General features: G+C 43.6%; 2 protein-coding genes across 5 annotated transcripts in view; one reads left to right on the top strand and one right to left on the bottom strand.

Moving 5' to 3' along the window:
- The window catches only part of THSD1 (thrombospondin type 1 domain containing 1), a 28,708-nt gene extending 23,944 nt beyond the window's left edge, over positions 1-4,764 (top strand). For all 3 annotated transcript variants that reach the window (XM_056501474.1, XM_056501457.1, XM_056501465.1), the window contains one exon: positions 1,812-4,764. In XM_056501474.1, coding sequence (XP_056357449.1) covers positions 1,812-3,187 — 1,376 coding nt within the window. In that variant the 3' untranslated portion in view covers positions 3,188-4,764. The remainder of the gene's footprint in view (positions 1-1,811) is intronic.
- A 1,455-nt stretch (positions 4,765-6,219) lies between these two features.
- On the bottom strand, positions 6,220-16,299 carry LOC130258475 (fibrinogen-like protein 1). 2 transcript variants are annotated; one of them, XM_056501878.1, is made up of 9 exons: positions 16,152-16,299; positions 15,801-15,858; positions 14,508-14,592; positions 13,588-13,798; positions 12,371-12,530; positions 11,097-11,194; positions 10,928-11,016; positions 9,347-9,537; positions 6,220-8,407 (listed from the first exon to the last, which is right to left on the bottom strand). In XM_056501878.1, the coding sequence occupies exons 3-9, from the start codon at positions 14,580-14,582 to the stop codon at positions 8,218-8,220; spliced, it is 1,014 nt and encodes a 337-aa protein (XP_056357853.1). In that variant the 5' UTR covers positions 14,583-14,592; positions 15,801-15,858; positions 16,152-16,299; the 3' UTR covers positions 6,220-8,217. The 2 variants fall into 2 exon arrangements, with proteins under 2 accessions (XP_056357853.1, XP_056357846.1); XM_056501871.1 differs by lacking the exon at positions 16,152-16,299 and adding an exon at positions 16,042-16,086 and having other exon boundaries at positions 6,230-8,407.
- Between the last annotated feature and the right edge of the window lie 8,014 nt (positions 16,300-24,313).

Below are 24,313 nucleotides of genomic sequence, written 5' to 3'. Positions count from 1 at the left end.
GGAAAACATCCATAAGGAAACATGACTGAGAGAAGGATGAGAAATGAATGAATTGCTCTGCTGCAGAGGTGCTGAAAAATGGCCCTGCCTGCTTCCCTGAGGTCAGCTTGTTCACTCCCTGCTCAGGCATCCAGAACAGCGGTGCTCCAGGCTCTGGCACAGGGGCATTGGATGCAAGTTTTAGAGATCCTCCTATAAGATTCAGCAGGCAGTGGTCTTGCTTTAAGCTGGTTTCAGGCTCTCAGAGTGACACAAAGATCAAAGTTAATCCAGTGGCAGGATTTTTTAGAGGACTTGGGATTGTTAGGTAGCCCTGAAATAGGGAAGTGGATCTCCTTCCCCGCCCAGCACCCTGCAGGTCTGTTCTGTAGCAGTCCAAGAGCTTCTGGCCTCTGTTCATCAGTGCATTTGTGCATCCTGCTCACCTAACAGCTGCACTACCAGCTTGCTGTTGAGTGTGTGTTCTTCTGAATTATGGGAAGTACATGGTGTCCAGTTCTTGTTATTCTGCAGTCACATTTCCTGTTCCTGGACAGTCACTGTGGTGAAGGCAGGAGCACCTGCCAAGTCTTACAGCTGACTATCAGTCTGATGGAAGGCTTTGGGTTCTGGATAAAACTGGAGACTTGGGCAGGGCTGTTCATTGGTTTTGTTTGAGCTCACAACTTAATGGCCAGCTCTTGTCAACTGCTACTAATCAGCCTCGTCCTCCAACACAATCTTCATGTCTTTATGGTGCTGATGTCTGACCAGAAGAATTTGGGCAGTGCTAACAGATACTAAAATTAGCTACTGGACCAATTAGTCCACTTTCAACCATGTTGTATTCTGCTCAATATTGTGCCTGAAATGCTTGAGATCTCACTCAAAAAAAGAATTACCAATTTGTCATTGGTTCAGCCATCTGTAATGGGATGGAATGGGCAAGTGAGAGGTTTAAACAAGGCTGTGGACAGCTCTGAGATTGTCACATTACAGGTTAGAATCATAGAATATCTCAAATTGGAAGTGGCCCATAAGGATCATTGAGTCCAACTCCCTGCTACCCCAGGACTACTAAAGCTAAACCATATGACTGAGAGCATTGTTGAGACAGTCTGTGAATTCTGGCCATGATGACTTTCCTAGGATGCCTGTCCCAGTGGCTAAAAAGGTTTGCAGAGTATTCTTCCCTGTTTGAAGTCCTATCTCCATTCCACAACAGAAAGGGATCAACAGTAGAATGCTGGAGAAAGAGCAATGGCACTTTGAAAGCTTGCTGTGCATGGGAAGGTTTTATCCTCTGGGACTGTGGCACCAGACAGTGGTAGAAGCATCCTCAGAGGACTGCTTAGAAAAGTTACATTGCCTCTCCTGATACTGCCTGTCTTCAATCTCGTTTCAATTCTCACACCCACTTGAGCTCTCCTAAAAATAGTTTTAAAGTGATACCTGAAATACTAGCCTTGAATTATTTTTACCCCCTTTATGTCACTTTTCAAAAGGGAATCTAAATGTACTTCATAAAGAAAGGCAAACAGAGTTCCTCCATTTTACAGGGATTTAGGAATACCTTATGGAAATGCAGAGCAGGAAAAAACAATGATTACATTTAAAAGGTCTATGGGAGCCTTGGTTTAAAGTAAGTATATGTTTGTGCCAGTTTGAAGTCACCAAGTAGTAAGTCATCTCCAATGAGCAAATTTTAATGGCAGACAACTTCCTATACTGTATTAATGGCTTCTTTTCCTTGGTAGTAAAGTATCCATCCTCAAATACCAAAATGCTGCTGCCAGTGCAACTCTGACAGATGTGTGTGCTCTTTCTTACAGCTGTCCAGCCTCCCACCCCACCTTCTGTTCAGCCAGGAGAGGACCAGAAAGCAAATAATATAGTTACCATCACAGGTATCTCGCTGTGCTTGTTCATCATCTTTGCCACTGTTCTCATCACGCTCTGGAGGAAGCTCTGCAGAGCTCAGAAATGCAGCACCGCTGTCCGACGAAACTCTGTCCATTCCCCGGGCTTCCGGAAGAACTCCGACGAGGAGAATATCTGCCAAGGCAACAAGCAGCGGGACAGCTTTGCTGAAGGAGGGGACGCCCCTGTTAACATTCCCCTGACCTACAGGCGAAGCCTCCAGTTTGCCCAGGAAGATGATGCTTCTGGAAGTGAAAACTTTCAGCCAAGTGCCCAAAAAATAATCCCTCCAATTTTCAGCTACCGCCTGGCACAGCAGCAGCTGAAAGAGATGAAGAAGAAAGGCCTGACAGAGACCACTAAGGTGTACCATGTCTCTCAGAATCCTCTCACAGACACGGTTCTTGGTGCCACCACAATGCTTCCCCTGAGTGGGGAAAAGCAAGAGGAGGCAGCAGCAAACAAATTTCGGATCAAATCTCCATTTCTCGACCAGCCAGCCAGTCAGCCCAAGTTCCTGGGAGAAGGCTCTCACCCTAGGCTGGATTTTCCATTCTCACAGGCCAATCCTGCAATGAGCCCTACCCAAACCTTAATAAGAAGAGGTCATTCCAAGCACCAGGATAACAGAGTGGACTTGCCTGAGAGGGGCTCTCACAGAAACTCACAGTTCAGAAGAACAGCCAGTTTCCATGAAACTAAAAAGGCCAGGCCTTTCAGAGAGAGAAGCATGTCCACTCTCACACCCCGACAGACTCCTCTCTACAGCTCTAGGACCAGGACGTGGGACCAGGGTCTGGAGGACAGGACACGGCCCAAATCAAGAAGTGCTAATCCAGCTTGTGAAAAGCTGGATCAGCCCCACAGCGCTGTGCTGGGCTGTGAACCACAGGGCCACGGTGCAAAGCCCCACCACAGGGCGGGTCCCCCGGTGAGGAAGCTGGACCTGGTCACAGACCGCCAGCCTGCCAGCCAGGAGAAGGCAGCTGAGAAGCCTGAGCCCAGCCGAAGTAAGAGGGGCCCTTCACCTAACCCCAAAGGGGTGTGGCGGAAAGAAGCAGGCCCAAATGGCAAAGATAATTCCCAGAGAGGCCTGAGTGTCAGCCCTGCCCAGCATCGAAGGGACAAGTGCCAGAGCTTCCCCTTGGACCCCGAGTTTGCCTTTTATGACAATTCTACTTTTGGCTTAACGGAGGCAGAGCAGCAGATGATCGACCTCCCTGGGTATTTTGGCTCAAATGAAGAAGATGAAACAAGTACTCTGAGCATTGAGAAGCTGGTGATCTGAGTGACTCATTGCGGCCCTGCAGGAGTGGCGTGCGTGGGAGAGGATCTGCAGGATCGGCTGGCTTCTGGTGGAAGAAAGAGCTGGAATCATGTTACCTCCACACACAGCAGGAGGGGATAATGCCCCAGGTCTGGCTTGTGGGAACATATTCCTTTCTAATTACTGAAAAAGTGCTTTCATATAATTATTTTTTGTATGTATGTGTGTACAAGGCACACAAAGTACCCTGGGAAAGAACGTGTGAGTTAAGGTGTGGCGCAGGAATAACCAATTGTGTAAAGCAGTCATGTTTTGTGCATCATACATGATGAGTGCCAGTGACATTTCCCACCTTGTGGACTCTGTACTGGTAGACTGTTAGATACTGAAGCATACATTGTCCAGCACCCTCAACCATCTGCCTTGATTAGTGAATCATTTCCCATCTAGAAAGCACAAAGCTCAAGCTGTGAGCAGTTCTCATCATTTTTCTGATAGTCATCAGTGTTGATTTGTCATTGTCGCTCAGATAACTCATATGGTGAGGAGTTTTTAGCTGATTGCATGAAAGTGCAAACAATTGATGCCGAATTCCTGAGTGAATTTAAAACCGAGGAGGCATTTTCATCATTCAAGACTTTGATTTTTTCTTACTGTCAGTATTTATATCAGGAAAACAATGTACAAATATTTGCAGGAGGTTAGTACAAAAGGCATGCTATGGGGAGGGCAAAGGAAACAGATGATCATACTTTAGTCCTCACAGAAATGTTACTGCATTTACATTCAAATGTTACTACATATTACCTGTAAAAAAGCAGTGAGAGAACTGTTGAATTGTGCATCCTTTCCATAGTCATCCTTTCCTTTATTAAAATTTTTAAGTGTAAATATATTGACAGTAATACTACTATGGCAAGCTCAAAATAAATTATGAACAAAACCAGCAAACAAAATGATTTCATTTATACCTCTTCTGGGAACAAAAAATAAGATGACAATATCTGGTGATTCAGAGAGACTCTTATAGAATCATTTACATTGGAAAAGACCTCTAAAATCATTAAGTCCAACCATTAATGTAACACTACTGTGTTTGCCACTAAACCATATCCCTTAACTGTCACATCCACACACCTTTTGAACATTTCGAAGGACAGTGATTCCACTGCTTCCCTGGGATGCCTGTTCCGATTCCTGACCACTACTCTTGCAGTGAAGAAATTTTCCCTCATATCAAATCTCCCCTAGCACAACTTGAGGCCATTTCCTCTGGTCCTGTCACTTGTTACTTGGGAGAAGGGGCCAACCAACACCCACCTTGCTAAAAACTCCTTTCAGGGAATTGTAGGGAGCCGTAACAGTGAGCTATAAAAGCCATGGTGGGATTTTTTTGTTGTGTTTTAAAACTGGACACCGAAAATTTGCCATTGGATTCTGCTGTAAGTGTTCAGAGTTGGGTTGGAACCCCAATTAACAGCAGAAGCAGAGCTCAGGCCTCTGTGAATGACTAAGACTTTTCTTGCCAGTTGTTAGGATAACCTTCAATCTGGGGACTTTGCAAAGACAGGAGAATGCTAGTGGGCAAAAACAAAAAACAAAAAACATAAAAAACAAAAACAAAACCAAAACCCCCCCACAAAAAAAAAAAAAAAAAAAAAAAAAAGAGATGCTGCCCATGGAGGTTGGTGTAAAAGCAAAAAGGTTTAGGCAGTGGACTATTAGTCTTAAATAAATTCTTCCCTAAGGAGCCCAATCCTACATTCCCTTTAACCTGCCTTGTGGTTGTAAAGGCAGAATTAGCATGTGCTCCATTCTCAGGAATTAGGCTGCTATCTTTCTCAAAATGGGCTTTCTGAAGAGAGAGAGATTTCCCAATCCCACACTTCTTCCTCCTCCCTGCTCCTCCACAAACCAACAGCAATTTTAAAGGAAGAGCAGCATCACTGTGCTAGCTGCCAGTTTCTGATGGCACCCCGCTGCAGTGTCCAAAGCTGGCACAGGTGGCTTGACAGGCACATGGTGTTACCCGCTGTGACAACACAGGGGAGCAAGCCTCAGCATTTGCCACCAGAGCCAGATCTGGCTGTTTGAATGGCCTTTTGGATGGGTAACGTTTTGCAGCTGCTGCTGGAGTGAGAGATCCGTCTCACAGGGCGATGTGAGCTCCCTCTCTCCCGGGAGCCGTGCCAAGATGCCGATGTTCAGCCCTTGGCCCAGCGCGGTGTTGGTACCAGCCATGCTTTCCCATAAACTGTCAGCTTGAAAAGCTTTCAAAGCGTTTCTGAACATGTTGACGCTTGAAGAGTTATCCAAAGGCAATCAAATGTAATGAGTCTTTAAATTGACTTAAATGAGCTGGAAACCAGACCTCTGAAACAATTGCTGCTCAGGTTACTCACCCTGCCTGGACTAAGGTAAGGTCTGTGTGTGAAGCACCTTTGCCCTGAAGTAGTGATCCATCATCTTTGGAGCTGCAAGGCAACAGTATCTTTTTTAGCTTTGTTGGAATTCTCAGCATGGGAGAGAGAGCCTGGGAGATCAAATGTGTAGCGCCGCAACATTCAGCAAGCATTCCCCTAACCTTCAGCGGGAGTGATTTGAGCTTGGCGGTAGCTCTCAGATCCAGTAAGTACTCAGCTAGTGGCATGCTACCCTGTTTATTAAGATTAAAGGTTCTGAAATGCTTCCTGGGGTTTGCTGTGAGATTTGCAGACTCCTGCACAAAGCCCTGTGACCCTTGCATCTCAGAGGGGGGATCCTTTGCCACAGGAGGGCAGAGAAGGGGAAACATTGCTCTAAATTAGATGCTGCTTTCTGCAAAATTGTCCCAGTGTTGGGCTGTCTTATGCATTAGATGTTCTTAGGTACATTTTACATTGAAGACAGCAGGGCAGACCCCTTCCCTCCCATACTTTGCTCTCCCCTTTCTCTCTCACAAGAAAAAGCTCCATAACATTGATGCTGGCTGAAGGCAGACCAGCTGTAATGCCTGCCCCTCCATACTGACACACAGGGAAACAGCCTCCATAGTCTGGACTTTACATCGCTCATTGCTCTCTTGCTGGGGAACTGCACTGAGTGCTGGTTGTCTGATTAAGCCCTGCTGACTTCATTTCTAGTTTGATATGCCATTATCAGATGGATTACCAGCTGCTTAATGAACTGCCAGACCACAAATGCTGTCCTCTAAGTGCTGTAGTTTCCATGGTCTTTACCCTACTTCCTTAGCTCTCTACTGAAGAATAGGATTGAGCATCACCTGCCAGAAGGCATGAACTTATTTCACTCACATTTGTCTGTGTCTTCCATATAGACAAAAATTGTCCTTTCTGCCTTCAGCACTGCATCAGCATTCAAACAGTTACAATGTATTCAAAGTCATTCCTTATGTCCCAACACGCAGTTAAAACTTTGTACTAAGATTTTACCATATCAAAATACAGAAGCAGTGATCAGAAGGGAAGGAGTAAGTGTTGCCTTTTTGCAGCCCTTCCTTCACAAGGGCAATCTCATTTCAAACAGGTGCAAATTTCATTCCACATGAGCATGCTTGAGAAGAGGGCAGAGGGGCAGTCTGGCCAAGGGCACAGGCTTTAGGAGCACAGCTCCCTGGAGTGCTGTCCATTACACTGGGATGTTCATGTTTGCAGTCAAGTTTTAAACTGAACCTTCAACTCATCCCTCTGCATTGTCTCCGGAAAGCTTGAGCCATGAAAATTAAACTTACTTTGCAGACCTTTCAACCACCCAAGACAACAGGTAAAAAAGCACCAGAGCCAACACTGAAAGAATACCTTTCTCATATTATGAGCTTTCCAAGATTTTGATCCAGATTTCTGTTCACATTCCTATTATTGAAAACCAGAGAAAAAGTATTAAGTCCCATTCAGATGGTTTTACTTCACTCTTTATCGATATGCATACGAATTACAATATGTATGGATATAAAAGCAAGTAAATGGAAAAGAAATATCAGTTTAAAATTATTATAAATCAGAAGAAGAAGGAAACAGGTTTATTCTACCTCATGGTATTTAAATGATTTGCATCAAACTGATACTGCTCTTCATTTTTAACTGTTGTTGTTAACAGCTGTAGAAAATAAATTTTTAGTATTCCATTCTTCAGTCATTTGTGTTGCTCTTTCATTTCATCCCAGTGAGACAATGAAAACAGTGTGCCTTGTAGTTCAACCACTTCCTGATTCCCCATCACTAATGTAAAATCATCTGGTACATTACAGGAGAATGTACAAATGAATCTTGACAGTATTTTAGGAACTCCTAGGAATATCTGTGCTCACCTTAGTTTTAGTAAAGTGTGCTAATTTTAATCTGGGGCTTAAATCTGGTTGGCAGGATTGTCTTTGTCTGCTTTTATGTCTTGTGGTATACTCTAGCAGTGGATGTGCAGTGGGAAGCTGTTAGAATGGAACCCACTCTGTCCATTGTGGGTGTTTACTTTGAAGCAGCCTTAGTCTGGATGCACATTAGCAGTTGGAGCATGTCCATCCACAGATTTGGTTTCACACACTCCAGGAGCACTCTGCAACTGAAGTGTGGCTATTAGAACCATAGGGAAAGTTGCTTTAAAATATTCTCCTGATGCAGAACAAAGTACTAACCAAGGCACACCAGATAAAGTCCAGCTCTCCATCCCCTTGTTCTTTCTGTTCTGAGGTTCTCATAACTGGAACACTGATGGTTAAAATAAAGATGAGAAAGATTTTGAAAAGTATAGAGTGATTAAAGGACATGCTTGATCCTTCAAAGTGTGAGAAGTTCCAAGTCCAGAGAACTTCCAATAAACATTCTCCAACAAAGTCTTGAAAACTGCTGAAAAAGAAATCTCTGGTTATCCTGTGACTGAGATCCATATGTTTTTTATTAAATTGTTGTCTGGCTGTGCTCAAACAACTTGTTCTGTTAGCTTCAGGTAGCAGAAGCAGGTGCAACTCCAGCTATCAAGTGCAGGTTTGGCAATAGGCAGCAGCAGAGCCCTGGCTATCAACTTACACCATTCTTTTTCTCTTTCCAAAGCAGCAGGTTTCAGCTGCCCCGACTGTTCTCACCATCTCCACTCTCGCTGTCGATGAAGAACGGAGCCCTGATTTTCATGGCTGAGTATTTCAGTGAGTACCACATCCCATGCCATGTAGACCAAACCAAGCCATCATCATGGGGTCCACTGTACCTCCCTCCTTTGTAGTATTGCCCATTGAGGTTCACAGCATGGCACCTTGAAACAATGCAGGAAAGACAAAAAGGGAATTATGTTTAGCATGAGAAGATACTGCATCATTGCAGTGAAGTACCGTTCTCACACAACATATTTAGATATACCAGGGTGGGATGGACTAAATGGTTAATGCATGTAGTGAAACACAGGTGAATACGTGGGTTGTCCTAAAGCAGACACCTACACTGGTGGATAATTCAACCTGTTGACTCCTTCAGGTGTATTAACTATGGACATTAGGAATAAATGGCCTGAAAAAAGGGGTGTAGTGCCATTTGATCTGCTCTAGCTCAAGTGTTGGCAGCTCCATATTGACACCTAAAAATGCAGATGTCTTTTTATCAAGCTAAATCCTACTATGGATGTACATTCTTGTAGCTCCACCAATTTCATTTGGCATCTGATGAGAATCTGGTGTAAGAGGCTCAACCTGCACTAAAGCAGAGAAAACCTGAGAGTGTTATATCCCTGTTTCCAGGGCTGTTACATATGAGTCCCTATCCATTCATGTGTGGCATATGCCCAAACAGCAAATATACCATCATAACTGTTATGGGGGTAGCTCTGCCCTTAGACATGCTCCACTCTAGGGAAATGTCCTTTGTACACACTTCACCTTACCATGGCTACAGTTGTTTTGTTCACTGGAGTACAAAGTACTTTCAGGAATTTTAACTGGGCTCTTTTCCTTCCAGGTCATTGTCCCCTGTGCATTTGTTCTGACCCATTTTCTTAAAGTGAATTCAACTTACCTGCTTTGCTATAATAAAAGAAGTAAATTGTTTTCCTTTGAGGATCTGAAGGTGTGACCGTCTTAGATTTGGCTGTGTGAGGTGGCAAGTGGACACAGCAACCTCCAGCTGTTGTAAGGCAGGCAAGTCCTCTCAGCTGTAAAGCCACCCACACCCTATTCCAAGAGGAATCAGCTGTTTTCCATACCTGTTAAACCACCAGCCACCCTTGTTCTCTGATGCACAGTTGCCTGCCAGGAATCGATCATGATCCTTATCAGATGTGGTGAACTGCATCCCTCTGTGAGAGGCTGACCACTGATCTTCAAAATTGCTCCCACCAGACAGAGCGTCGCCAGCATTGCCAGAATAGGTGCCAAACCATAACCTGTAATTGTCCTGCAAGAATATGTGAAACATTTCTTTTATATCCATTCTTTCTGCCTTTCCTCCCATTTTGGAGGTCAAGTTAGCTCTGGACATTTCATCCATTGTCAAAGGCAGGACTGTTGATGTCAAGGGTGACTTTTGTCTCCATGATTTAATGATAATGATAATGAGTGTAGATCAATGCAGGATTTAAACTTCCAGGAAGGAGGGGTAATTACTGCTGCTTCTACAAAGGGCTTCAGGTTTATTGTAATTCAACAACCATTTAATACACTTTACAGCAAGATGGAAAGCTCTTTCTAGCTGATCAAGAACAACTTAGCAGAAAACTGCCAAGTGTCAAGTAATTGCCTTCATAAACAGATCAGTTCTTCAGCTAGAATAAATGCTTAGGTATTTTGCCCTTCCAAGGACTAGAAGCCATCTGATTTCTATGGTCTGGTCCTGGTAGGAATACTTAGAATAATAGTTCCATTATGCACAGCCAATAGGTCTAAGAGATATTTGATATTAAGTGGATGATCATTTTTGTGTTGTGGGCTTTCTCCTGTCATCATTGTCCTCATTTCTTTATGAAAAATGGCAGTAAGGTATTAAAATGAAGCTTTTCAAATTTTTCATAAGAAGCCTCTAATTGCAAACTGAGCATAATGTGAACATTTCTGGAGCAGTGATGGAGCTGGAACTAGAACTGGTCCATGCAGTATCCTTGATTATTTGGGCTACTTACATGTGGTGTTCAGGAAGGCAAGTGTGTGAAGAACAGCACCTGTATGGAGCTTGACACTGACTACAGCTAGAAAGCACAACCTGAAAATACAGGATGTCTGTCTCTGGGCTTTCTGTGTCTGTAGCAGTAGGTGTAGTGCTACAGGTACCTCTCTTCAAGATAGGAACTTACAACTGCTCTTTCAAAGCTTTGATTAGAATTCCCTGTTTTATTTTAAAACAAAGTGGAAAGCATTTGCTCTGGCACTTGCCTTCTTTGTGATAGTCAGAAACACTCTCTTAGGAAGCAGAACAGGGTTCCATGTAGTTGCAGAGGTTCAAACCCTAAGGGTCTTCTCACTCACAGAAGACTCTTAATCATGAGGCCAGAGGCAAATACATGAGGGAACCCCTGAACCCCTGTTCAGCAGCAGAGTTAGCAAGAGGGCACAAACACATGATCCTGTCACCCACTGATCTGGGCACTCAGTTGTAAGGAAAAAATCCCAGGTTTATGTCCCTGATGCCAGGGCTGTTTGTCAGTCAGACAAACTCCAAAGCCCAGGAAACCAGAGCAGGTACGTTTTCCAGAGCTGTAGATACAGCTCTGATACCGGTCTGATGCTGCTTATGCAGCTGCCCCACCCTCACAGACCAAAGCAAGGAAATCACTGCTCTCCCCATTTCTTACCTGCTCATTTGCAAGCTGGAAATTTTCATAGATTGCAGAACGTCTTTCCCCATGCCAGTCCATCAGGTCAATCTTTAATGAGTTCTCTCCTAAACATAAAGTTGCATCATGTCAGATGAATGACCTCATGCAAATTAGAAAGAAATCTACGGAGAAAAAATACTTGGACCTCTAGCAAGCAGGTCATGGATGTGATCGTTGCCCAGCCAGTATTCATCATTCTTGCCCTGGAATTTCCCAAATCCCAGTTTGTAATCATCCCATTTTCTGTAGAGAGATATAAATATCAATTTCATCATGAGAAGGGATTAGACAGTTTGTGACACTTAAGTATGGTAACAAGTAAAACTCCACATGTATCTCTAGATACTGTTTTCTAAAAGTATCCAACTCATCACAAACTGAGATGAGACTCATCACTCTATCTTAGAAGTAAATACAACTCACAGTTTACTTTTTCCACCGCTAAACCCGTGCACACACCTATATGGGGATCAAACCTTCAAACTGCCAGATGCAGTGCTCATAGACTGACATTTCCAGTTAAATGGAAAGGGAAAGCAGCAGCTGTCACATTGGTCTTCAGCAAAACATCTGATATTGTTCTTCAGCAAGTCACAATTCATATGATCTATGACCTTTGATATTCTCATATAGTTCCTTGTGTGTCATCACTTTCAGTTTTAATAACCCTGTGTTTATTCCCTCTCTCATGTTGTTATTGTGGATATTCATTCTGCCTGACCTACATACTGGTCAATGCTCCTCTTCAGGACGTTTTTATTTCACCTGAACTACCATGGCTAGATAGCTGCCACTCTCTGGACAAGCTGGCTTGGAGTCAGTTGAGGTAGCTTTGCAATGCACTGCATAAACTTTAGGAGGCATTAGATATGTCCTGAAATTGTGTGTGCTGTGATAGTGAATTAAACTTCATGGGGACATTTCTTCTTAACTATGCTACCAGAGCATCTCTCCTCCTGTAAATTTTAGTATGAAAGCCACCTCTCTAGGGTTTTGCATAGGAAAAGGACAATCTGGTTTGGCATATTTTAGAATAATATAGGATAATAAATGAATACGATAATAAATGTTACAACATGCTGAACATAATTCCTGATATGAGAACAAATCTGTTCAACAGGTCTCAGTCTGTGCACTGGTAGCAGATACCTGTCAATTTGGAGCCTTTGGCAGTCTTCAATAATGATAAAATATACATTCAAATGCAGAGAACCCATGGAAAAGAAGTTATGGATCCATTTTGAAAATGGTCCCCTGCTGCCAATAGGTACCACTAGATTGTCCTAATCCTAAATCATCATCGCTAATACATAGCCTTGCATATGCTGCTTCTCAAGGGTGGGGTTTTGCCTGGCAGCAGGACAGGGGTAGGAGCTGGTGGCCTGACTGCAAGCCCTGTTGATGCAAGAAGGCACCCACCTGTCAAAATTCTCCTTGCCGTTACTCCGCCGCTGAATCACAGTCCAGCCCCCGCCACCAGACATGTCACAGAATGCCAGGAAAGGCTCTCGGTCTGCTCGGGGCCTGATCCGGTAGTAGCCACTTGTGGTGCTCTTCCTGTTATACACTGCAGAGCAATCTGGGCAGAACAGTATTGGTTTGTTAAATGGGCTGGGGGAAAAGCCAAGGCTGTGTGCCACCAAGAGAAGATGTCACTGAGAGGCTCTATGGGACAAGGACACTTGGTCAGTCTGTGTGTGGCTCTGCAAGCCCTGTAAAGTCAAGAGAAATGGTGCAGCAATGTAGTAGCCACACCAGTTTGCAAACTGCCAGCCTGACAAGGAGTTTTAAGGCTCTGAGGGAATAATTCCCAAATCCTTGGTGAGATGCCGGACAGCTGCAGCTTAGCCTGGGGTATATCATGAAAGCCTGGGATCGAAACTATCTGTCAGCAAGATCATTTGCAGAGAAGCTAATTTCCATGTGGAAGGTAAGGTAACCTCAGCTGTACTTCTGATAAGATCAAGGAAAAATATTCCTAAAATAATAGGCTAAGCTCCTGTGTCCAGCTCTACCAGGGCTGTATCAAGAGACAGCCTTTCATGATCTAGGTGCTTCACATTTCAGTGTAATGCCCAAAGGCAAAAATCTTGGCCACAGGAAATGATGTATTTCATGACCATGTTCTCAAAGTAACACCAAGGAACAAAATATGTATGCCTGTTCCTGTCCCCCAGAAGAGATGGGGGAGCTGAGGAACAGGGAGGCTTGGCTCATTCAAACAGGTCTCAGTACTTGCATCTGAGCCAGGCACTCTGGGCTCCTCTATTCCACTCAGGGAATATGGGCTCTTCAAGAACAGGACCCGTCTCTTCCTAAAGCAGACACCTAAAGTAAATCTGATGGAAAACATGAGAGGTGACTGTACATCTCTGCAGGTAAGAAGCCCAGCTGAAGATGTCCATTTTGTACCTGGGTAATAGCTGCCTACAGCTGGGGTAAGTGACTCTAGCCCCAAGGGATATCTCATAGTCAGCTCTTCAGGGCAACCAGTCAGCTCTTCTCCTTCCTATGTATCTATATTTTATATCACCATCCAATTTAAAAAAATATAAAAATTTTAGCAGAAATAAAATATGACCCATGGGACACTGCAGGGAAAAATAATAATTGTGGCACACTACTGCAAACTCTACCTTGGTCATACACTATCAAATTTCCACTGGTTGTGGGTAAAAGCGTCTCATGCTGCACACTCCTGTTGCCCGAGAACAGTTCACTTTTGGTTCTGTGGTAAGTGTTCCCCAGTATGTCCTTCAGCTGCAATTCATATAAGTAAAGCAAGTCTTGAAGATGTTTTAACCTTTGTCTTAATTTATTGTTGTCCAGGAGGCAGATATCTTTGTCCTGTGGAGAAAATGAAACAAAACCCCCCACATTTCAGTTAGTGGTAAGGAGAGACAGAGAAAGGAGTATCTGCCTCCTCTTTACCCTAATGTCACACTGCCCATGTGGATCAACATGATTTCATGGTGATCTCTTCCTAAGATGTCCAAATCCTGCACAGCATGAGCTGTTGAATTGAATCCAGTGGAAAAGGGGTTTCTGCAACAGCCTTGGCATAGATCAGAGCATGCAAGAATATGATCAGATGCACAAAAATTTACTTTGGATAAAAATAATTTGTCTTGACCCTCCTTATTTTGATGAGCTCAAGAGCAAGGTTTGCAAACTATGTAAGTGCTCAGGTTGATAAGAGAGGGAAAACTTGGCTCTTGCACTGCAGATGGGCAAAACCAGCAAGGTTCCAGAATTGCTTTGTGTAAAACTGAAAAAGAGCTCATATTTTGGCTATAAAATTACATTTTTTAGAGAAGATATTTTTGTTGTTGTTTTGAATTCTTAGTAATGTCAGTTCAGTCTCCCAGACAGCTGCACAGCCCTTAATGCTATGAAAATCCTGTATTATCAGGACAACATTCCTTTAGCTGCAGGCAGATGCCTTTTTGCTCTGCTCTTGCAGGTCTCCATCCGTCTTGTGGAGGAGTATCCATCTCTTCATAACTAGGAATGGTGAACCATTGAGAGTGTACAGACATAGCTAAAAGATACACACCGAAAACCTGGGTGCAGGTGAGCCAAAGCTGACCAGGAGAAGGAGCAGTAGCAACCAGTGCATCATCATACTCATTTCTTATCACCTGAAAAGAGACATTGACAGGCTGTAATGGAAGCTTTTTTAGTTTTTCTCACAACTTAATCTTCCCTCACACTTAGGTTTAATTCCCCAGGAGATGCTGCAGAATTTGTGAAGGAGGTTGCTTGAAACTACAGGCAAGACAGAATCAGGATAAGATGTATATTAAGGAGAAGCTGAAGCACCAGTGCAGTATGTTGACAGGGATAAAGGCTTAGGTCTGCTCCTGATTTCCCACAGAAATAAATGCTCTGTGTGACTTTCCAGCAGCCTCTGTACCTCCTCACAGGTATTATCCACACAGATAGGAAATTGTTCAGGAATCATGTCTCCTTGAAGATTTTTTGTCAAAGTCCCACAGGGTTTATTCAGTTCAAATCTCTCAAAGTGGAATTAAGAGGAATTTGCCTCTTGGTTAAGTGACTCTTGACATTGCCTCTCCTCAGAATGGTTCGTGAGGATGGGATTACCTTGGAGGCCAAGTCACACATGTGACAGAGTGGACATGAGATAGTTTTTCCTTGGATTTCAGGGGAAAAGATGTCTACTGGCAATCTGCCCCAACATACAGATGTGGTTTTGATTGGAGAGTCTTAGCTAGAAAATATGTTAAGTGATTGCCACTGGGAACATGCAGCTGAACGTGAACAGTACAAATTGTTCGCAGTGTGCTTGCATGGTGCTTTAAAAAAAACAAACAACAAAATCAGAAAGAAAAAATATGAAAAATAGGCTAAACCAAACTTCCCTGCTTCACATCTGGAAGTGCTGCAGAAACTTGGCTCCCCCAGCTCTGTGCTCTGAGTGATGTGCTTTGTTCCAGCTATGGCTCTATCAGCATCCCCACAGCAGCTGATGCTAGAGCTGCTTCCAAACCACCAAAGCCCTACAACAGAGGAGCCCTCTGCCAAGATGGGCAGGCAGGGCTCAAAGCAAGCCAAGGGAAGAAGAACTCCACAGAAGTTGCCCATAAAAGATGATGTGCAGGTAGGTGCCCCAGTCTGTGGCAGTTTTTCAGCTCACAGAGAGAAGAGTTCAATATTGCAGCAGGGGACCCCTGCAAGGCCAGGACCAGTGGTGCTGTTCACACTGCAGCACTGCTGCTGAGGTCAGCCCATGGGTGATGGCAAAAAGCTCCTGGAAACCAGACAGTGCAGAGCAGAGAGAAAGAAAGCAACTCCATCTACACCAAGACACATGAAATGCACGTACCTGTAACTTGCCTCTCTTCAGACCTCCTTCTGGAAAGATTATCTCCCTTAAAAGCCAACTGCAAAAGAAAGTGATCATAAACCTGGCTGCATTTCAAGAGGTTGATGAGATTTTCCTCTCCAGATGACCCACATCAAGGGCACAGAGGAAGAATGTTTCACAGCACTAGGCAGTTTCACAGAAGATGTACTTGCAATTCCTTGTGTGAAAGTTACCCAAACCCCAAGTTTTCTGTTATTACCCAGTACTCATCTTGCTGCTTCTCAGTGAGAATAAGCAGGAGGTTTCTATCAACAGTGCTCTCTAAAGGAGAGGGGAGAGGGGCTCTGCTGCTTGTGTACTATTACCTACCTTGACTAGGAAGCTCAACCAAGACTGACTTCTTTCAGTGTTTATGTGAATCACTCAGACTAATGCTCCCTGGGAGCATTAGTGGGAGTTTTGGCTCATGTTTTAACACAGCCAGGATAACTTCAGTAAGTTCTGCAAGGTGGAAATAACCCAGCTTTTCCATTCAGCATTCCTTTTGCTGTTTAATCTGTTTTATAAGAGCACAGCTGTAATGCCAAAGAAGCTGCAAATCTGAAGTGAATGTGGGGGTATTAAGCAAGATTTGCTGTTAGACTGAAATCTCAGGAGGGTTGTGTAACTCTCCTGTGAGCTGGATGATTAGATTTGCTAGTTAACACAAACAACTACATTTGTAGAAATGAGAAAAAAAACCAAACAAACCACAAAACCAAGCAGATGGGCGCCTCCCTTTGCATTATGGCTCAGGAATTACAGATTATTTTAAAGAAAACAGCAGGAATGTTCCATTTTGCAGAGCTTTGTTCAGGGGAGAGACCTTGGGCACAAAAGACAAGGCACATAAACCCATGGTAAATGTCTGTCCTACTCTTCAGGAAAGCAGGACTACCCAGCTACTACCAACTACAGCAATGCTGTTTATTCCTTAAAGACTGCATTCCTCTTTTCCCACAAGAACCCAGATTCATTTCACTGCCAAAGGATTATGTAAGCAGTGCTTTTCTTCTCACTTGTTTTCTAGCCCCAGTTTAAGACTGGTTTCGACAGCTATGAAATTAAGTGAGTGAAAAGTTTCCTCTTCTCCCTAGTGGGTACCTGGCCCTTTCTTCTGCCCCTTTGCCCAGGAACTGCAGCTGGCAGCAGGGTGCTCAGCTGCCATGCACTGAAGCACAGGGAGGCTGCACATCATCCCCTGGGGCTTTCACCAGCAGCAGCAACTCTTTCTCAGCTGGACTCATCTCCAACCCTTGTTCAGAGGCTGCCAAAATATCTCTCAGAGCCAAGACATCTGGAGCACTCACTGCTTCTAAGCCTCCACCAATGTTAGACTCAGCAACATCTGCATGTGAAAATCCCACTCAGCTGGAACATGGCTCTTGCATACCTGTTTCATGATTAACTTATTTTTCTAGGCTAGAGAAAGCTTTAGGAATATCTGAAGCACAATAGAGGGCTTGCTGTGAGGTTGAGTTCACATGAGGTGGGTCTAGCAGGAGAGTGTCTTCAGGTACTGCTCCACTGGCTTGGAGCTAAAATAATCAAATCATCATAAAGAATGTGGACGCTGTGTGATCACCCATGTTTCCTCACAGATGTTGAAATCCCTAGGCAGTGTGACAATAAATGCTGGGTTGGGCTTTTTTCCTGGAATACATATGCTTCTCAAATATTCTGGAAGGCAAATTCCTGTTTAGTTCCTTGGAAGGAGATCAGATTCCCTTTTCTTAAGATACTCAGTGATCTTGTCAGCAAAAAAAAAAAAAAAAAACAGTCTCATTAACTAAAAACCTTCCTACCCTGCTGTCTTCTGCCTTCCTTCAAGCAAAAGTAGGTGCTGAATAGTAGTCACAAAAAATAATTATTCACATATTACATATCAGCACATGCAAACTGGTGGGTAAATGTGACTGAAGAGCATGGCTCTGAAGTAGCTCTTGGTATTCCTACAGTTATAGGGAAAAATGGCTTGGGATGAAGACAGGAGCATGACACCTGATGGATATTAACACCTTTAGAGCCCAAAGGAACATCACTGCAGCTGGAAGATAGTAGTGGCATCTCAAAACTCTTCCAAGACCAGTTTCTTGTTGATTGTTTATTCTTAAAGGCAAAAAGCAAGAAATGGGGCAGACTTCTTCAGGCTCCAAAGGAGGTAGAGAGACCTGAGGATTTCACATCAAGAGTCTGACTGCCTACCTGTGCTCTAGGAAAATACAGGGTTGTCTGGGCCCAGCTCAAAGCCAAAGAGATGAGTTGCAGTAAATCCAGATGCTCTATGCATTTGCATTATTTCTATGCTTTCCTACCACATCCCACCTTCCATGAATGCCCTGCTCACAGGGAGAGACTGCAGACCAGGCTCCTCAGCAGGCACTGCAGGTACCTGCCAGGGGCTTACAGGCTTGATGTTTGAGCTAGTATACATCTCTGCAGGAATCTGGGCTGCCAGGCTTTTGAAAACAAAGTTAATACATGAGATCTGAAACAAATATTTATTGTTTTTTAATCTAACAATAAAGGGTTTCATCAAAAGTAAGATAAATTTAAAAGGATGACATCAGCCACCATAGTTTCAACCTACGGAATAACCGAAACCGACATTTGTGCATGAAAAGTCTGTGGTTGGTAAGCAAGGAGAAACCACAGAAATCTGTGTACAAAGAAGAAGCAATGGTGGCAGACCATGAAACATGCTAGATCTGAATATTTTGATAACGTTCAAAGAGCAAATGCATAATCCAGTTTAACTAATGAGTCTGCATGCAGCCTATGAGTATCTAATGGGTTGACACAACAAATGTAATTAGTTTGTAAGTTCCTGAGGGCAAGCACAGGTCCCAGCAATCCCATGTCAGGAATAGCTGTACCAAAGGGAATTAATCACAAGACCAGAGGGAATATGTGGATTCCACAACCTTCTACCTACTTCAGGTCAGAGAACTTTTCTGACCTAATTCACTCCCATTTGAACTGGAATGTCCCTTTGAGAAAGAGACATTTTGCTGTAAAATATTTAGTGCAGAAGAACCAGCTACAAACCTTAGCATGTTCTTCCACTTTTTAATTGCTATTTTTTTGCATTGTTAATTTTTTTGCCTGAATCTGAATCTCCCAAGTCTCATCCTGCAGCCTTTTAATTTCATGATGCCTTACTCTGAGAAGAGGAAGAGCCCTCTGCTGCCAAATGCATTTTTCCCTGCTACAGCCTAGGTCCAAACACAGAAGCTGTGTGCTTGCTTCTGGCTGAGAATCCAAATCTCCATGATCTGCTTTGGTTGTGGATGTCTGTGCAGGAAACCCAGGAGGGTCATGGGGCAAGGGGCTGCTTGGAGCTTTTCCTAGCAGGGCCGAGGAACATGGCACAAGCACATCACACAAGTGAGTAGGGCAGTTGGCTGGCATGGAGAGGAAGGGCAGGAACAAGTTCTGCTCCTGGAGAGATTTCATTCAGTGCAGTTTAATGTAGAACAAGTAGACTGAGGTGAGAAGAGCTGTGGGTGGTGTATGACAGCGTGTGGTGGAGGTGGTCTCACTGGGTGTTGAGGGGGCTCCAGGAACTGCAATACTCTGCCTAGATTTGGGAGCCTGATCTGCCCAAGGCAGGGACAAGCAGCAGAGATATGTGGTCAGAATAGGAGCAGAACTGCAGGTTCTGGAGGGATCCCTGCAGTCCAACAGAGAGGTGCCAAATCAATTTAACTGCCTCAAACGTTAGGCAATTGAAGAACAAATAACTTCCTAGACCTAAGTGCTGATGATCCAGCCCTGTCTGACTGTGATTAAGTCCCTCACATTAAGGGCCATATAAAGAGCTCAGGCAGCATTTCCAAAATCCTTCCTGTTTGTGGTTCCAAGGCTCTCACTCCTTTTGTCACAGAGCTACATGCCACAGTCCTCTGTCACTGGCTAATCTCTGCTGTTGCTCCAGGACTTGTCAGTGTTACCTGGCTTCCTGCCACTGATGCTCCTAGTCTGACCTGCATGGTGTCTCCCAGTGCAATCAGGATGACAGTGATTCACACACAACACCTTAGTTAGTCCAGAAATGCCTGCCAGCTTTTTGACATGTGCACACACAGACCATGAAGGTGGCAGGAGCCTTGCTGGGACTTAGACGGACTGTAAACAGACCTAGAATATTTTTAACACGTGTTTCATGGTCCTTCAGGTACCAAGGGTACCAAACATCATCCTGAGGTCTTGTATTATGAGATTGACAGTGGATGTAAGTCACAATTTATTCAGTGCCAGGCAGTTGTTCTTACTGTATCTGACCACGGTTACAACCTCTGTGTCAGCTGCAAACTTCATCACTCAGGATTTTATCCAGGCCATGGTTTAAAACAAAACAACACAACATTAAACAGTACAAGACAACACCCAATCCCTGCAGAACCTCTCAGGAAAAGGATTGCTTAAGGATGGTTTCTCTTTTAGTTATTTTAAGACTAGTGTGCTGTGCTTACATCAATGTGAAATGGATTGATTGAACCTTTTTAATCAAAGTTATTTTCTAGCAAGTAAGTTGCTTACATAAGCAACAAAATACTTTTATTTTTAGCAGTAAAACTTGCAATCTTGCTTTGGAAATATATTTGACACAATTATTTTCCCTAATCGCATGTTGATTTACAATTATTATTAATATTATTATTATTGCTTCTACTATTAAGCTTCTTTGATGTTTTATTAGTTGAAATCCTCTGTCTAATCTGCTCTCATTTCTCAGAGAGCAGAGCCAAGCTGATGAACTATTACCATCAGGTCATCTGATCTACCTGGTTTTAATATTGGCTGAGAATTCATTTTTTACCCTCTTATCTTCATAGTTTTGCTATCTCAAAACTTAATAAAATGTAATTATTTTTCTTGTCTGTCCTAAAAGAATCAGATATAGAAGAGCAATACCTACAAATTTTAAAATCTGTCAAAAGATTCTGTTTACCACCTCCTCTGTTATTTTTGGAATGCAAAGTATGTCATCACCCCTCTGAGAAATGCATACTTAATCCTGCTCTTTAGCCAGTATGTAACTGGATTATTTACTAAATATTTAAATATTTTTTGCATTTTTTTGACAATTCAGCTATTTTATACTGATGAAATATTGTCACAGGATCAGAACTGGATTCTCAAGGGTTATTAAACATCAGTATCATGACTTAACCAGTAAAATATAATGAAAAGTATTTACAAGTCTTGAATTTAGAAAACAGAACACTTTCAATGCTTCATTTTTACTTTTGACTTTATGAACCTTGGATCTTTTTTCTATTATTTTCTCTACCAGCTGAGAGACAGAAATTTAATTTTATTAGTAAAAAGGTGGTGTTTTTATTTTAGTCATCTAAGTCCAGAAGTTAGGGTCTTAAGAAAATAGATCAACCATCAGGAAACTCATGATGACACATGAGAGCTGGCAACATCTGGTGATTCTACAGCATCACCAACGCTGTAAGATTAGTGACATTGCAATCAGCAGTCAGCAACAATCAGTATCACTGGCAATGCAGCATCTATTATTTGATGAAATCGAGGAAGAGCTTCTTCCTTTTAAAGTGCACCTGTAACTTTTAGCTGGCTGACCCTGGAATGCAGCCTGGGTGCCAAACTGGAAGCTTCCCACCTCCAGCCCCTCCTTTGGCTGGTTTTTGCAGGTTATTCTGTGAGAAGTCCACTTCAGTACCTAAACTGCCTTCACACCTTGGTGCTTCCAAAGCCCAGGACAGGGGGAACTGGACTTCTGTCTGCACTCTTCTCTAATGTGTGCCTCCCCCTTCATTTCCACCGCGAAGGTGCTTCACAGGTGAAAACTCCTGCTGAGAGTAATTCACAGGATCCCCGCCCAGTCCATGGGATCAAGCCTGTTCTAACTAACCTGCACTGCAAGTGCATGAAAGAAACACAGTCCCCAGTTGTGGTATAACCAGTTCACTAAAAGTTTACATAGCTTTTATAATATTTTCACCATCAGGTTAGAATAGCATGAGCCTGGATAGCCAGTAGTATAATTATTAATATGCTTGCTAACCAATAATATTAGTGATCAAGTCCCTAGAAACAGCAGATTTTTCTTTCAAAGATAAACACTTATATAATAGTTCTTTCTATAAACTACTGTGCACCTACTACTTGTTATATTTTTTTAAACTTTGTTACATCTTTCCTGCCTTGACTGAATAGTTTTTGTTTCTAACTAAACGCTCTCTGCTCTCTCAATTACAAGTTACCTTCTTTTGCTGTCCCTACACATCACTGTACATGTAAATTTTTTTTATTAACTAAAAGAAAATCAATTGAATGTTTTTTCTCATCATCAAACTTGGTTTTCATCCTTGTTTAGCTGCTTCTCAAATACAAAATTATCTGAATATACCAAACATACTTCGCACCAACCTCATGAAGTTTAACAAAGACAAGTTGTCAGAGTCTATGCAGGGAATGGGTCCTGCTCGATGGCAAGGTGAACATGAGCCAGCAGTGCCCTGGCAGCCAGGAGGGCCAGCCTGTCCTGGGGTGCAGCAGGCACAGCATCACAGCCAGGCAAGGGAGGGGATTGTCCTGCTCTGCTCTGAGCTGGGGCAGCCTCACCTCCAGTGCTGGGGGCAGTTTGGGTGCCACAATGTAAACAAGACATTAAACTATTAGGAGTGTCCAAAGGAGGGCAACGAAGATGGTGAAAGTCCTTGAGGGGAAGCCACACGAGGAGGGGCTGAGGGCATTTGGTCTGTTCAGCCTGGAGGAGACCACAAGGCTGTCTACAGGCTCCTCATGAGGGGAAGGGGAGGGGCAGGCACTGATCTCTTCTCTGTGATGCCCAGTGACAGCATCTGAAGGTGTCTGAGAAGGTCTAGGTTGGATATTGGAAAATGGTTCTTCACCCAGAGGGTGGTTGGACACTGGAACAAGCTCCCTAGGGAAGTGGTCCAAGCCTGACAGAGTTCAAGAAATGTGTAAAAAACCCTTTCAGGATTCTTGAAATGTCAGGAGCAGGACAGGAGTTGGACTTTGATCATCCTTGTGGATCCTTCTAACTCCAGATATGCTGTGATTCTGTGATTCCGGATATTCTATGTTTCTGTTACTTGCTACCATTGTCTGTACTAGATATTTATGTATTTATACATATATATGTATTTGAAGGGAAAACTTTTTTATCTAGTATAGTTCTCAGAAATGTTCCCTATTCTCGGCATTCACCTTAAGTATTTTATTTCTTTTGGGAAGGGAGTACCCAGAGAGGCTCCTGCCATCAGTTACCGCATCTCCCCCTGCCCAGCCCCAGCAGCCCCGGGAGCAGCCGCTAAAAGCTCGCCTTGGGCTCCCTCTGGTGTCCACCGTACTGCAGAAAGCCTCTCCAGCGCAGCCCTGGCAGCTACAGCAGCGCTGTTGAGGGATGCCCAGGATGTTGAGGGATGCTCACCACTTGGTTATTGGAAACGAGGTAGGCATGAAGCCTCTGCAGAGCACAGGGTAACACATTACATTCTGGAGGCTCTGATTCTGTGAAAACCTAAGGGCTCAATGCTGTATGAAAAGCCAAGTGCTCACTGCAGTGCTCTGCCTCGGATGATGATAAGAGCTGTCACAGGCTGTGGGGTGCTGGAACCCAGAAGCTTGGGAGTTTTGAACTATCTGTGCTTTCTGACACTGACCTCCAGGAGAACACTGCTTTTGACTTGAGGCCTTGGAGAAGGCTTCCAAATTTGAGTGATGGAATTAGGGTCATGGGTGTGCAGTTAGAATAGAAGTTTGTAATTTCCAATGGTGAAGGGCTCCAATTTGGGGTTTTTAGAATATAGTAATAGGTATGGGATAAGATGGGGGTTCTTGGGTATTGTCTCTTTCTGTCTTCTTCATGCTTTCAGGTAGTAGTAGTTCTTGGTCAGATAGTGCTGCAGTGTGGATCACAGGTGTTTGGTTATTGGGTCAAAAGTATAAATAACATAGGTGTTAGTTCTGGACCTCGTAACTAGCTAGGTTCACCTCCATTTTGCTCGCTTTTAGCTGGTAGCTAGAAGTGTTGCAGAACTCTCTGTACTTTAGATAAGATTTAATAAAAAACCAAGTCCAAACGAGAAATTTGTTTCCTTTGTGTTTTTAATCCTGACTCTGAGTGAAGGCAGAAGAAAACTAAGACAAGCCACTAATTAGGTGGTGCAGCTAAGCCTTTACAGTGGGGGACTGGCTGGCCTGTAGCCCCTGCCCAATCTTCACTGCCCCTGCCTCTAATGCAGCCCCTCAAAGCTGTCATGCCATGGGAAAGGCACTGAGAGGCATTAAACCACAGCAGCAGAAAAGTTTACAAAAACTGCGAGGCTGGGACTTGGAAGGAGATGGTGGAGCTGGGTGGGCTGGGGGCAGTGTAGCCCCACAAAGAACTGCAGAATCAATTAGGTTGACTCCTGTGAAGAAGTTCTTCCTAATGTCCAACCTAAATCTCCCAGGTTCAGACTATCTTTTTATCCTGTCACTATTTATTT

Source organism: Oenanthe melanoleuca, chromosome 1 (genome assembly GCF_029582105.1).
Source record: "Oenanthe melanoleuca isolate GR-GAL-2019-014 chromosome 1, OMel1.0, whole genome shotgun sequence".
Lineage (NCBI taxonomy): Eukaryota > Metazoa > Chordata > Aves > Passeriformes > Muscicapidae > Oenanthe > Oenanthe melanoleuca.
The sequence above is the reverse complement of the archived record's forward strand: the minus strand, read 5'-3'. Positions and strand labels throughout refer to the sequence as shown.

Excerpts from the sequence above, each read along its gene's own strand:
- LOC130258475 (XM_056501878.1), bottom strand. The coding sequence starts at position 14,582 with ATGAGTATGATGATGCACTGGTTGCTACTGCTCCTTCTCCTGGTCAGC. Across the intron at positions 11,017-11,096 it reads CCATGACCTGCTTGCTAGAG|GAGAGAACTCATTAAAGATT; the intron begins GTCCAAGTATTT and ends CTTTATGTTTAG. Across the intron at positions 9,538-10,927 it reads TCCAGCTTGCAAATGAGCAG|GACAATTACAGGTTATGGTT; the intron begins GTAAGAAATGGG and ends ATATTCTTGCAG.